This window comes from Arachis duranensis, chromosome 3 (genome assembly GCF_000817695.3).
Source record: "Arachis duranensis cultivar V14167 chromosome 3, aradu.V14167.gnm2.J7QH, whole genome shotgun sequence".
NCBI lineage: Eukaryota > Viridiplantae > Streptophyta > Magnoliopsida > Fabales > Fabaceae > Arachis > Arachis duranensis.
The window spans coordinates 85,528,186-85,542,494 of record NC_029774.3 but is presented as its reverse complement, the minus strand read 5'-3'; the positions used below and the strand labels follow the sequence as shown (position 1 = coordinate 85,542,494).

The window sequence follows — 14,309 nt, the reverse complement described above, 5'->3', positions numbered from 1 at the left end:
TAATTTTGTTTTTTCATGGATATATTTATCTAATGCTTTGAATCTTTCTTTTGTGATTAAAAATTATTAATTAAAAAAAATAAAAAGCTTCTGAGGAATAGCGGTGATGATACAGTAGGTACTAAATAATTTTAGAAAAAGACATGGCTATGATAGCAATTATTAATCTCCATATCACACTAGTCAGTAGTCACTACAAAAATCAGACACCATTGACACAGCGCGTAGAAAAAAAAAATCAACCTATGCAAAATTTCTAGGCCATATCATATGGTATTCATTTTGAAACCCCACGCAGAACACACGCGCGCCGATCGTCGCGTGGCACCACTCGACACCGCTCGCACTTACAAAATTAAAATCCTAAGGTTCTGGCAGGAATATCAAGATCCATTAAGCAATTCAAAATTGAGCCGTTGATAGGAGGAAAGGAGGGCTGAGATCAATCCTATTTGAATCAACGGCGGATATTAGTTAACATCAGTCCAGGAGTGTCGTACAACGAATATAAAAAAGGCGTATTGAAGAAACAAAATTTTAACACAGTTTCTCGTCTTTGCTTTTTCCCACACTCTGCTAGGGTTTCAGAGTCGCCGCGCCCCCTCTTCCGAGTTCAACTGGTTCCTCACTCCTTTCCCCTCAGCCGATTCCATTTCTCAACTCGCCGTGAGTTCGCTTCATTCATTCTGTCTTCTAATCCCTAAATACAAGCTTTTCGTTATTTTGGTTTGTTATTGTTTCATTATTATTCCTGTTATTACTAGTTCGAACTCTGATCCGTGGTAGTGATCCAGTCTTCGTTTTTGTATTTTATTTGACTAATTTATATGGTATGCTTCCATTTCTGATCAGAACCAGTTCTATTTTGATTTTCCTAATTTTTCCCTCTTCTGTGTTGTTCGTTGGCCGATTATTTGAATCGGAATGTTTTTGAGTTAGTTATGGTCTATTAGTTTTGCTCAGGGAATGTGGAAAATGGATTCGAATTTATATTCCTCCTTGCATTTTTTCGGTCTGTTGGAACATGTGCGAAACAGTCGTCCAGTGTGCTAAAGATTACTTTTTATAAAAAAGCGTTTTGGTAGATGTTGTTGTATACTTAATGATACATGCCCTTCTCAGTGGGACACTACTTGTATTACTGTTTCTCTTCTGAAGTTGGTTTTGATTGTTTCACCTAGTTCTAGCCGCCATACGTGGTACACCTGGCACACGCCATATGTGTTTAAATAATTACCTATCTTTTGTTGCCAGACATAATCTGAATCTGTTCTAATCTGGTGCACCCTGGAAATTAATTTGCTCACCGTTGTTTTGTAACTCTTTTTGTATGGTTAAGTAGTGTTTTATCTATTAATTATTATAGCATCTTCACGTGCCTGATAAATTGCTGTTGCTAGTCTGTTAGGTGCAGTTTAGTGCTCCCTTTTAATGTGGTTATACATGTACTCTTCAGGTGTAGATGGCCATGGAGGTTACTCAAATTCTTTTAAATGCGCAAGCAGTTGATGGAGCGCTTAGGAAACAAGCAGAAGAGAATTTGAAACAATTTCAGGAGCAGAATCTTCCAAGCTTCTTGTATTCTCTCGCTGGGGAATTGGCAAATGATGAGAAGCCTGCTGAGAGTCGGAAGCTAGCTGGTCTAATTCTCAAGAATGCTCTTGATGCAAAGGAACAACACAGAAAGATAGAATTGGTTCAAAGATGGCTGTCATTGGACCCAACTTTGAAAGCCCAAATTAAAGCGTTGTTGTTGAGGACCCTTTCATCTCCATCTGTAGATGCTCGTTCAACTGTATCACAAGTTATTGCAAAGGTCGCTGGTATAGAGTTGCCTCACAAGCAGTGGCCTGAATTGATAGGATCCCTCTTATCAAATGTTCATCAGCTACCTGCTCCTACGAGGCAGGCAACTCTTGAGACTCTTGGGTACATTTGCGAAGAAGTCTCACCAGATGTGGTAGACCAGGATCATGTAAATAAGATACTCACTGCGGTTGTTCAGGGAATGAATTCTACAGAAGAAAACAATGATGTTAGGCTTGCTGCTGTAAGAGCATTGTACAACGCCCTTGGTTTTGCTCAGGCAAACTTTTCTAATGATATGGAGCGTGATTACATCATGAGAATAGTTTGTGAGACAACTCTCTCTCCTGATGTGAAGATTCGACGAGCAGCTTTTGAGTGTTTGGTAGCTATTTCTTCAACGTACTATGAAAAATTGGCTCCATATATCCAAGATATATTCAACATCACTGCCAAGGCTGTGAAGGAGGATGAGGAGCAAGTTGCACTTCAGGCTATTGAGTTTTGGAGCTCAATATGTGATGAAGAGATTGATATATTAGAAGAATATGGAGGTGATTTTAGTGCAGATTCAGATATTCCTTGCTTTTACTTTATTAAGCAGGCTCTTTCATTTCTTGTTCCTATGTTATTGGAAACACTGCTGAAGCAAGACGAGGATCAAGATCAAGATGAAGGGGCTTGGAACATTGCTATGGCTGGAGGCACATGCTTAGGATTGGTTGCACGAACAGTTGGTGATGACATTGTGCCTCTGGTTATGCCATTTATTCAAGAGAATATATCTAAACCAGATTGGAGGCAGAGAGAAGCAGCCACTTATGCCTTTGGCTCCATTCTTGAAGGTCCATCCCCTGAAAAGCTTGAGCCACTTGTGACCATGGCTTTGAACTTCATGCTTACTGCACTGATGAAAGACCCAAGTAATCATGTGAAGGACACTACTGCATGGACTCTTGGACGTATGTTTGAGTTCTTGCACGGGACAGCTTTGGATACACCAATCATCACACCCGCAAACTGCCAACAGATTGTTACTGTGCTGATCCAAAGCATGAAAGATGTACCTAACGTTGCTGAGAAGGCGTGTGGTGCTCTCTATTTTCTTGCCCAAGGTTATGAGGATGCTGGAGCTGCATCCTCTCCATTGACCCCATACTTTCAAGATATCGTTCAAGCTCTCCTCACTGTAACTCACAGAGAGGATGCTGTAGAATCACGCCTTAGAACAGCAGCCTATGAAGCCTTAAATGAAGTAGTGAGGTGTTCTAATGATGAAACAGCTCCAATGGTGGTACAGCTTGCGCCTCTCATTATGTTGGAGCTCCACAACACTCTCGAGAATCAGAAGGTCTCATCCGATGAGAGGCAAAATGAGTTACAAGGCCTTCTGTGTGGTTGCTTGCAGGTCATCATTCAGAAGTTGGGTTCATCTGAACCAACGAAGTATCATTTCATGCAGTATGCTGACCAAATTATGGCTTTGTTTCTAAGAGTGTTTGCTTCACGTAGTGCGACAGCTCATGAGGAGGCTATGCTTGCAATTGGAGCTTTAGCCTATGCAACTGGTCCTGATTTTGCTAAATATATGACAGAATTTTACAAGTACTTGGAGATGGGTCTCCAAAATTTTGAAGACTACCAGGTTTGTGCCATCACAGTGGGTGTGGTTGGTGATGTGTGCAGGGCATTGGAGGAAAAAATACTCCCCTATTGTGATGGGATAATGACCCAACTTCTTAAAGATTTGTCCAGTAATCAGTTGCATAGGTCTGTGAAGCCTCCCATTTTTTCTTGTTTTGGCGACATTGCCTTGGCAATTGGAGAGAACTTTGAAAAGTACTTGTTATATGCTATGCCCATGCTTCAGAGTGCTGCCGAGCTATCGGCTCATACGTCTGGAGCTGATGATGATATGACAGAGTACACTAATTCCTTGAGAAATGGAATCCTTGAGGCTTACTCAGGTATCTTCCAAGGGTTTAAGGGCTCCCCAAAGACCCAGCTTCTGATGCCTTATGCTCCTCATGTACTGCAATTCTTGGACAGTTTGTATATGGAGAAAGACATGTAAGTATACATTGGAATTTTCTGTTTATGAATTGGTTCCGTGGATTTAGTAATTTATGTTATTTTAATCCATTGGCATCTCTGGTTCCTTTCAGGGATGATGTTGTGACTAAGACAGCAATTGGCGTGCTTGGAGACCTAGCTGATACATTGGGCAGTAGTGCTGGTCCGTTGATCCAGCAATCTGTGTCCAGCAAAGACTTCCTCAAAGAGTGTTTATCATCTGATGATCATTTGATCAAGGAATCTGCCGAATGGGCCAAGTTGGCAATCAGTCGAGCAATTTCATTTTGAGGCCTTTATTACTGTTTCAGAGGTCTTGTTTCTTGCATACATATCTGCATCTGTTGCGTGGAGGTCTCAACTGCATGCCATGAGTCGGGTCATCACCATTTTTGGGCAAAGGTGTTTCAGTCAGTAGGTCCTTTCGCTGTCTGCATTTTCATGTCAGTAGCTTGGAGTCTGCGTTTTTCTTTCTTTTTCCCTTTTTAAATTTATCTTTCTGCATTGCAATGGGAGGAGGTCGGTGGGTGATGACCGATCTATCTGCTAACTTGGCAGAAAAGTTGCGGTTTAAAGGAAAGATGAAAAACCCGGTATTTTCACGATGGGGGAAGAACAAACAAACATTGCCTTCTCTATGGGGCTTGCGCCAGTATTTGGGTTGTTTGAGTTTCATGGGGGTCAGTCTTTTAGATAATGATGGGTTGGGGGGCAGAAGGGGGAATACATTATGTCTTTTTTCTTTTTTTAACCTTTTTACTATTGGCTGTAGAGCGAAACAATCGTCTTCGTCCTTCCATGTGTTTGGAATAGGTAATGCAACAACATATTAGCCGTTCCTTGAAATTATTCAAATCATTGTCTTCAATGTCAATTTTTTAATTATTATTTTTCATGAGTCTATATTTCATCGGCCGTACTATAGTTTTTCTTCAAGGGCTTCTCCAAGTTTCCTAGCAGTTAATATTTTGTGAAATAGTTATGTAAATGATTGAAATTTGGTACCTAAACAAATTGTTAAGACTTGGGAGTAGTAGAATTTTGATACATCGTGCAATTCCACTAGTTCGAACACAGGTAAAGAGGCTGATCGTGGATGTAAAATTATTTTCCTGTAAAGAACTACTCTTCCTTGAGGATGTAAAAGTTAACTCAATTGCATGCTTATGTTATTCTTGGGTAGAACAAAAGTTTAAATAATTTTTTTGAGGGAATCATGAAGTATTTATGTTTATTCAACAATCATTAATACTTTAGGGTAAAGTACTAAATTGAAACAAGTCGGAACAAGTCATTCATCTAGAGAACAAGTATCAGTTCCAAAAGTACAAGATCAACTCTAAAAGCACAAGATCAATTGTGGATGCATTAATATATTTATTTATCATTTTCTTTAGTTTTATAGAAAAAATTAATTTAAATTCGCTCCAAAAGTACAAGATCAACTCTAAAAGCACAAGATCAATTGTGGATGCATTAATATATTTATTTATCATTTTCTTTAGTTTTATAGAAAAAATTAATTTAAATTGTAAGAAGAATGATAAATAAATGTATTGATGCATCCACGTTGATTTTGTGCCGCTGGAGCTTGTAAATTATAGATCTTGTTCTTATACTGCTGTTATGTAAGACATTTCGTTAATTATTTGATTTTGACTTCACGGTGGGACTACATTGAAGTTAAAAGAAACTTTTTTTCGATTCAAATAGGACACTTTAAACCTAAAGAAACAAAACAGGATTACGCCCAAATGTAGGGGACTAATTTAATACTTTACCCAACACTTTAATAGTGTGTAAATTTAGGTAGATTAGTTCTTAAAAAGCAAAAAAGAAAAGGTTTAGAGTTTAATTTTATAGGATATTTTAAATGTTATTTGGAATGACTTAATTTAAAATGATAGTTTTATTAAAAAATATTAGGAAACAGGACAAATTAGTCCCTGAGCTTTTATTTCGTGGACGAATTTGTCCCTGAAGATCTAAAAATAGAAAAACTCCCCTTACTATTCAAAACGTGTGAAGATCTATTCTTCCGTGCAAAATGGTCTTCCAGACGTAATGGAGACGGGTGATGTGTCGCTTAGTTGACGTGTGACTGTAACGGTGTAGAGGTAAAAAGGTGGATTGAGGTTAAGGACAAATGCGTCCCTGGATGGAAAGACGTCATCGTTTTTTCTGTTTGTCCTATGCCTTCAAATGGAACCCATTTGACATTACCGTTGTCATTTCTGTTTAGGGTTGAGGGTGGTGGTATTGTGCAGTGTTAAATGGCTAGCGACGGAGCTTCATCCAGCACACAACGTGTTCCACTACCGTCAATCGTGAAATGTGTGGAAGTTGCAGAGGAGAAGGACGATATTGCTCCGATGTGTAAATGTGGGGTGTATGCTATATTGTACAAATCGAGGACGACGACGAACCCTAATAAATTGTTCTTTGAATGTCCACTTCTTTAAGGTAAGTTGGTGATTTTATTTTAGTGAGTTTGATTATACGGGAGTTATTTATGTCTTTTTTGTTTTGGAATGATGAACATGCAGCTGAAAAATCCCAGTCACTGCAAGTTCTTCTTATGGATGGATGACTATGTTTCAATCATAAGAGTTTTTGAGAAGTTTATAACTGAGAACGAGATTGATGATATGAAAGTGTATCTTGGGAAGAAGGTAGTGGAATAGAGACTGATTGATTTGGAGAAGTTGTTGCATCTAGAGAGGAAGAAAAATGTTAATCTGTATTTGGTTATTCTTGTAGTGATTAGTGTAATATTTGCTTTTGTTATTGCCAAACTTGACTTAAAAGTAGGTAAAAAAATGATGTAATGTAGTATGGGATGAGTTCCCTTTTTGTTGTATGCTTTTCGAACAAAAGTGTTGTAAGCTAAATGATGTTATATCGAGCAAAGTGATTTCCCTAAGCAAGTTAATGGCATAATTATTTAGAGATATGATTAGATAACTAAAATATAAATTAATCTCATGAAAGAAATGTTAATGTCGACAAAAGAAGTCTAAACATGCTTACTGCCAAAGTAAGGCATAACTTAAGCCTGCAAGCTATATATAATCACATTGTTTCCAAAAAGAGTTGCTTTGTATAACAGTGTTTCAGAAAAGAGGTTGATGTCATAACCAAAGTCTAAAAATGTTGTGTTAACTACTAGGTTTGTTTAGTCCTGAAGTGGAGATGAACTTAAACAGCCGTTGAGTTGCTTTGCCTGCTGCTGCCAAAGTCTGTGGAGATGCTCCTGATGTAGTTGGTCGTTGTGGAGAGGGGAGATGCTCTTCAGACTGGGGAGGTGGCACAGGCTGAGAGGGTTTGTTTGCCACAAGCTTCCTCCTAATAGTTTGCTTAGGCATAAATGGCCTTGGGGCAAGGCGTGATGAAGACTGGGCTGGGGGCCTAAATGGTGCTTTCGGAGGCATTGATTGTGTCGCAACCACTGCTACTGAGGGTCTAGATTCTTGCTTAGGCATCGGTGTAGCATTGGCATTCGAATTACCCTGCATCAAGGTCAAAACAACTGTGAATGCATCGAAAACAGCAAGCAACAACAATGAAATGCCACCAAAATGCATATCTCATTAGCAAATGAATGATCAGCAGAATTTTGTTCAACATGAGGAGGGTTCGTAGCAGTAGGGTGACTCTGTTCTACTGTCTGAAATACCATTTAGTGTTAACAATCCCAATGAAGCATTTTATAAAATAAGACATTTAAAACCCTGAAGAATTAAAATATACACAGAAAATACCCTAAGTAGATTTAAAATAGACAATTAAATCCTTGAGGTTATTACTGGGGAGACAATAAAATCTCTGAGTCTGAAATGACACTTAGTGTTAATAGTCTCAATTAAGCATTTTATAGAATAATTAATTTAAAACCCTAATGAATTAAAATATAGACAGAAAACACCCTAAGTAAAATTAAAATAGACACTTAAATCCATGAGTTTATTATCGGGGGACAATTACATTCCTGAGTAACTAAGGACTACCTCTTCCTGAGGGGCTGACTGTAACAATGGTAGAACCACAAGTAATAGGGAGTCGTTGGGCTTCTTCCTTGGTTTTTTCGTTTTTGGCTTCAAGTTTGGGTTGGATGGGGCCCCTTTGCACGTCTTGTAGTTGTGTCCCCTCTCACCACACTTGCTCCACGTGACATAGAAACTCCTCTTCAACTTGTCACCATCAATAACAGCCTCAGCTGGGTCTTTCTGTCTGTTATGCACTTTGGGATGTCCAATTGGCCTTTTTAACACAGGTGGAGCAAGCTTAGTAAACTCAAACCTTGTCCAATATTTCTCACTAGTTACTGGCTGGATGAAGTGCTCGTATGTCTTTTTAATAGTCTCCATACATAGCCATGAATGGACATAATCATTGGGGTTATCATGTCGTTTTCGTATTGTTGCTATAGCATGAATGCACGGCATCCGTTCACGGCAGGACAACAGTTTGATAACAACATAATAGCATAAGAATGATTAATATTGAAATTCACAGCATGTCCAAGGTTAAAATTCACACAATGATTAGAATAGAAATTCACAGCATGGTTAATATAAAAAAATTCACAGCATGTTTAATCAGATTCACATAAACTATGTTTAAAATTGAAATTCACAGCAACTTTGATTCACAACATGCTTAAATTAAAAAATTCATAGCATGTTAAAATTGAAATTCAGGCTTTTACTGACCAGTGAGTTGCCATTTGTTACACGAGCAGCTGTGTTTGATCAGATCTACATCAACTTTGGATCCCTTGTAAGTGACTTCGAAACGTTTGCACTCTTTATCACTAATCCACTCCGCTATCCATTTGTTGTTTGGTTTGATAAGCCTCTTTAGCCTTTTCCCTTGCACTGGCGCCAATTTCCCTTCATGAGTCCCCAGCAGTTTCTTGTGTTGAACCATTCGCCGCATCACATAGCACTGTAATTCCTTGCACATTGTAAGTATGGGGTTGCATCTATACTTCACTACCTTTGCGTTAAACGACTTGCACATGTTGTTTGTTAGGTTGTCGACCTTGGGACCATGGCTAAAGTATGCTCTAACCTAGGTAGCAGGTTCAAATTTCATAAGGTAGGCCCAAGCATCCTTGTTCACTTCTTTGAGTCTTTCCACGATTGTCTTGAATTCAGAGATGGTGGTGCATCTTGCACAGTCTCACACTATTTCTCTTATATACAGATCCTTAATTCGGTTTATGAAATTCTTCCACACATGCATGATGTAGTTTTTGACATGTGCATTAGGCATTACCTCTTTCAGTGTAGGTAGCAGGCCCTAATAACAATGAATGCATCAAGCCAAGTTTACAAACATATATAATCCACTAAATGACTGACACAACAAATAGGGATTGACAAAAAGGGAACTAACCTTCTGTTGATCCGACATAAAGTTTCAACCGTGGTTGCTAACATCACCAATATCCTCTTGCAATAGTGTTAGGAACCACTTCAATGATTCTTTGTTTTTTTAGATCTTGCAACTGCGTATGCAACCACGTAGAACTGGTTGTTAGCATCCTGTGTAATGGTAGAAAGTAGTTGCCCCTTATTGTATGTTTTAAGAAATTCTCTATCCAGGTGGATCAACGGTCTACAGCCACTCTTGAATCCCCGCATGCTGGCCTCGAGACAAACATACTGATGGTTTATCAGTGGCTAAAAGAAGGGGGGAGAGTTGAATCTTAGCCCTTTTTTGCTTCGTAACTCTTGCTGTCTGATAAACCACTATTTTATGGTTTACAATGTGTTTAATTGTGTGGTTTTATCATGATCTTTACCCACTTATTCATATAATTAGCATGCATTTATATTTCCTTCCTAAAATTATTACATGATTGAAAACTTACTTCCTAGATACTTTTAATTAGGTATTTTAATTCTCCTTTATTCCATTCGATGCCGTGATCTGTGTGTTAAGTGTTTCAGACTTTATAAGGCATGAATGAGTTGGAGATTGGAAAGGAAGCTTGCAAAAATGGAAGGAACACAAGAAATTGAGGAGATGACCAGTGAGAAGTGGCGCGGCCGCATGGCTCACGCGACCGCGCAAAAGAGAGGAAATCGCAGCGACGCGGCCGCATGACTTACGCAACCGCGCGGATTGGAAAAGCATAAGTGACGCGGAGCATGGACGACGCGCCCGCATGGAAAAGCAAAACCTGGAATGACGCGTCCGCATGAATGACGCGATCGCGTGACGTGCACGATCGGCAGAATTTCAGAAGTCGCTGGTAGAGTTTCTGGGCCAGATTTCAACCCAGTTTTTGGCCTAGAAACACAGATTAGAGCCAGGGAACATGCAGAAACGGAGAACATTGGATTCCGCATAATTTTTAGTTTCTAGATCTGAAATTGCTCCTCCCTTAGGTTTTACTCACTTGAACATTCATAGTTAGGATTTTGAAGGTTTTGGCTTTAGCTTTTGAGAAGAGTCTACCTCCGGTATCAGTTACTATCGTCTGTTATTTACTTTTCATTTATTCTTCCATATTCTTAATTCCCCTAGAGTTGACATTGGATTATTTTCATGAGTTGTTAATATAGACTATTTTTATTTTCAATTAATCCCTTTCATTATTATTCATCATGCCTTCTTTTATTTTCCCCATTAATTCTGTGAAGTTTATAATTATGATGAGTGAGTAGTTCCATAACTTGATTGGGAGATGATTGAAAGGAACCCTTGAGTTGGATCACTCAAGAGAGAAATTATAATTGGATTATTTGTTGGATCACCCTCTAATCATTGACACTAGTCCTTCCCAAGAGAGAGGACTAGGACTTGTGACTAGAAACATCTTTCCAACTTGCTTGACTTTCCTTTACCTAGTAAGGGATGACTAAGCAGAGCAACTTCTAATTATTAATTAATCTTGAGAGTACTTCAACAAGAATAGGGCTTCCAACTAATCTACTCCCAGTCAAGGCTTTTATTTAAGATTAATTAAATTCTCTAATTTAATTTCCTGTTTATTAACTCAACCATTTTTCAAAACACCTGATCGATAAAATAGCACATTTCTCTGCAACTCGTTGGGAGATAACCTGGGATTCATACACCTAGTATTTTAATTTCAATATTGTGACAACCCTTTTAAATTGATAAGCGAATTTTCGGCTGGTTAAGGACTGTACTTGCAACGTATTTCTGTTATTAAATTCTTAACTCGCCAATTTCCGCCACGTCAATTTTTGGCGCCGTTGCCGGGGAGTTGCAACAGTGTGCTAATTTATTGATTGGCATTTATTTAATTGCAATTTTTTCTTTTTATTTTGTTACTATGAGCTGCACGTTTCTTTCGTTAAATGACGCGTTCACTTCCTGATCCAAGCTTGCCAGTATTTGACCCTGAGATTGAAAGAACTCTTTCACGTATAAGGCAAGCTCAGCGTCAGCGAGTCCTCTCTGAGGACGAACCTGAAACGTCATTTAAGGAAGAAGCAAGCTCCCTCTCTACTGATCTAGTTGATTTACGTACAGGTGACATGGCAGCACCCAGGAGAGTCACTATCCAGGAGGAAGGAGCCCCTGATTTTACACTACAACCATTTCAGGCACACCACCCAACAGTGGCTGTGGATTTCGAAATAAAGTCTTCACTACTCAACTTGATGCCCAAGTTTCATAGCTTACCTGCTCAAGAGCCTATCAAGCATCTTAGGAATTTTCAGACTGCCTGTTCTACTGTTAAGTGTGATGGCACTGATAAAATCTCCATTCTGTTAAAAGCCTTCCTATTCTCTCTTGAGGAAAAGGCAAGAGAGTGGTACTACACTCAACCCGAAATGATTGTTTCCAACTGGGATACGCTTAGAAGAGAATTTTTGGAGAAATTCTTCCCAGCTGAGGTTGCTGATAAACTGAGGAAAGACATGTCCATGATCGTTCAGGATGAATCTGAAACTCTCTATGAATACTTGGAATGCTTCAATAATCTTCTAGAAGCATGTCCATACCATATGATTGACAATATAGTGTTACTCGGCTACTTTACACAGGGCATGAAATCTCAAGATAGGACTACATTGGAAGGTGCTAGCAATGGGTCTATGAAAAAGTACAAGATTACGGAAGAAGCATGGCAATTGATCAGCGACTTAGCGGGATCTACTAGGAATCACAGGCAGAAACAGAGTCGATCAAGAGCTGTCGCAAAGGTATCCACTAGCAAAGAGACTGCTACTATAGCTCAGAGCTTATGTGAAATGACTAACTTGCTGAAGCAGATGCAGCTAAGTCAACAACAGCCTCAGCAAGTTCAGCCTTCTTCACCACAACACAGCCAGCAGTTAGTTCCACAAAGAGTATGTGGAATCTGTGCAGATTATAGTCATTACACTGTAAGTGTCCACAACTCCAACTGGAAGACCACACTGTAGCAGCCACTCATAACTTCTATGACCGCCCCAATCAAGGGTACAATCAAGGTGGCAGCTATAACCATGGATGGCAGGATAACTCTAACCAAGGCTGGAGAGATAATTCTAACCCGGGTTGGAGGGACAATCATAACAGAGGAGGCAGAGATAACAATGGAAATCAGAGGTGGAATAACAATAATAACTTCAGGCAGCAAAATCAGAATCAGGCCTACAGAGCACCTCATGTAAAACAACCTCAAGCATCTCAGCAGACCTCTCAGATCACTTATCCCTCTTCATCTTCTAATGATGAGTTACTACAATCTATTGATCGGAGACAACAGGCCATGGAAAACAACTTTACTGCTACTCTGAATGGTCAGACTTCTACTTTGCAAGCACTTGTCTCACAGATTGGATCAATGAACAACTCCAACAACCAGTCCTCAAGCTCTGGTGGACTCCCCTCTCAACCATTACCCAATCCAAAGGGTGGCATTAATGCCATCACCCTAAGGTCTGGAACCACATTGCAAGAGAGGAATCAGGAAGAGCCAAACCCACCTGAACACGCCTCAGCTGAAGAGGTAGTGGAATTAGAAGATGTTGAGGAAGCAAAGGATATACAGGACATGGCTGAGGAAGAAGACGCTAAATCACAGGAAGAAGCACCAAAGGGCGCAGACACTGTAGAAACTGCCATTCCTATTCCATTTCCACAACTTGCAAGGAAGCCCAGGAAGCAGTTGGAACCTGATCCCAAAATGGTAGAAATATTCAAAAAAGTTGAGGTAACTGTTCCCCTTTTTGATGTTATTCAACAGGTACCTAAATACGCAAAGTTTCTAAAGGATTTATGCATACATAAAGACAAAATTAATGAATTAGAAACTATTCCTTTAGGTAGTTCTATATTTGCTTTAATGGGAAATATACCTGAAAAATGTAGTGATCCAGGCCCATGCATGGTTAACTGTACCATTGGAGGTGTGATATTTTCTGACTGCATGTGTGATTTAGGAGCATGTGTTAGTATAATGCCTTTATCTGTATATGATGTTTTGAGGCTCCCTCCCTTAAACAGGTCGGCAGCTCGTTTTGTGTTAGCAGATAAAAGTATTATTACAGTGGCTGGAGTTGCTGAAGATGTATTAGTGGGTATTAAAGGTCTCACTTTTCCCATTGATTTTTACATCCTGGAGATGCCCCAAAATGACTCAAAGAAACCATCATCAATCCTACTCGGAAGACCTTTCTTGAAGACCTTGAAGTTCAAATTAGATGCTTTTGCAGGAACATACTCTTTTGAAATAGACGGCCGAGTAGTAAGCTTCAATATGAATGGAGTTATGAAGCATCCTCCAGAAGATCATTCTATCTTCCAGTGTGACTTTATAGATGAGACCATAGCTGAAGTTCACCAGGAGGAGTTTGAAAAGAAGTACATAGGACAAGGTTTGAGTGTGGGGAATTCTGAGGACAATGAAAGTAATCTACCACTGCCACCAGCTCCAGACAATCCAGAGCCTGACCATGAATAGAAGTTAGAATTAAAACCCCTCCCTCCACACCTCAAATATGCTTACCTCGAGGGCAAGCAGAAGTTTCCAGTTATCATTGCACGAGACCTCACTTCTCAACAGGAAGAGCAGTTACTTAGTGTGCTGAGGAGGCACAAGAAAGCAATTGGGTGGAGTTTGGCAGACATAGTAGGCATCGACCCTCAAGTTTGTGAGCACAAAATATTTTTAGAGGAAGGAGCAAGACCCGTTCGTCAACCCCAAAGAAGACTGAACCCAACTATCTTAGAGGTTGTCAAGAAGGAAGTGACCAGACTATTAGAGGCAGATATTATCTACCCCATCTCAGACAGTGAATGGGTGAGCCCAGTCTAAGTGGTGCCCAAGAAGTCTGGAGTCACTACAGTGAAGAATGAGCATGGAGAGCTCATAGCAACAGAGTACAGAACGCCTGGAGGGTCTGCATTGATTACAGGCGTCTCAACCAAGCCACTCGTAAGGATCACTACCCTCTTCC

At 39.6% G+C, this 14,309-nt stretch overlaps 1 protein-coding gene across 1 annotated transcript; it reads left to right on the top strand.

Annotated features, from left to right (window-relative positions):
- Positions 1–500: 500 nt before the first annotated feature.
- LOC107479375 (importin subunit beta-1) lies at positions 501–4,767 on the top strand. Its single transcript, XM_016099515.3, has 3 exons — positions 501–666; positions 1,457–3,876; positions 3,972–4,767. Exons 2-3 carry the CDS (start codon positions 1,463–1,465, stop codon positions 4,168–4,170), a joined length of 2,613 nt encoding a protein of 870 aa, XP_015955001.1. The 5' UTR covers positions 501–666; positions 1,457–1,462; the 3' UTR covers positions 4,171–4,767.
- Positions 4,768–14,309: the final 9,542 nt, after the last annotated feature.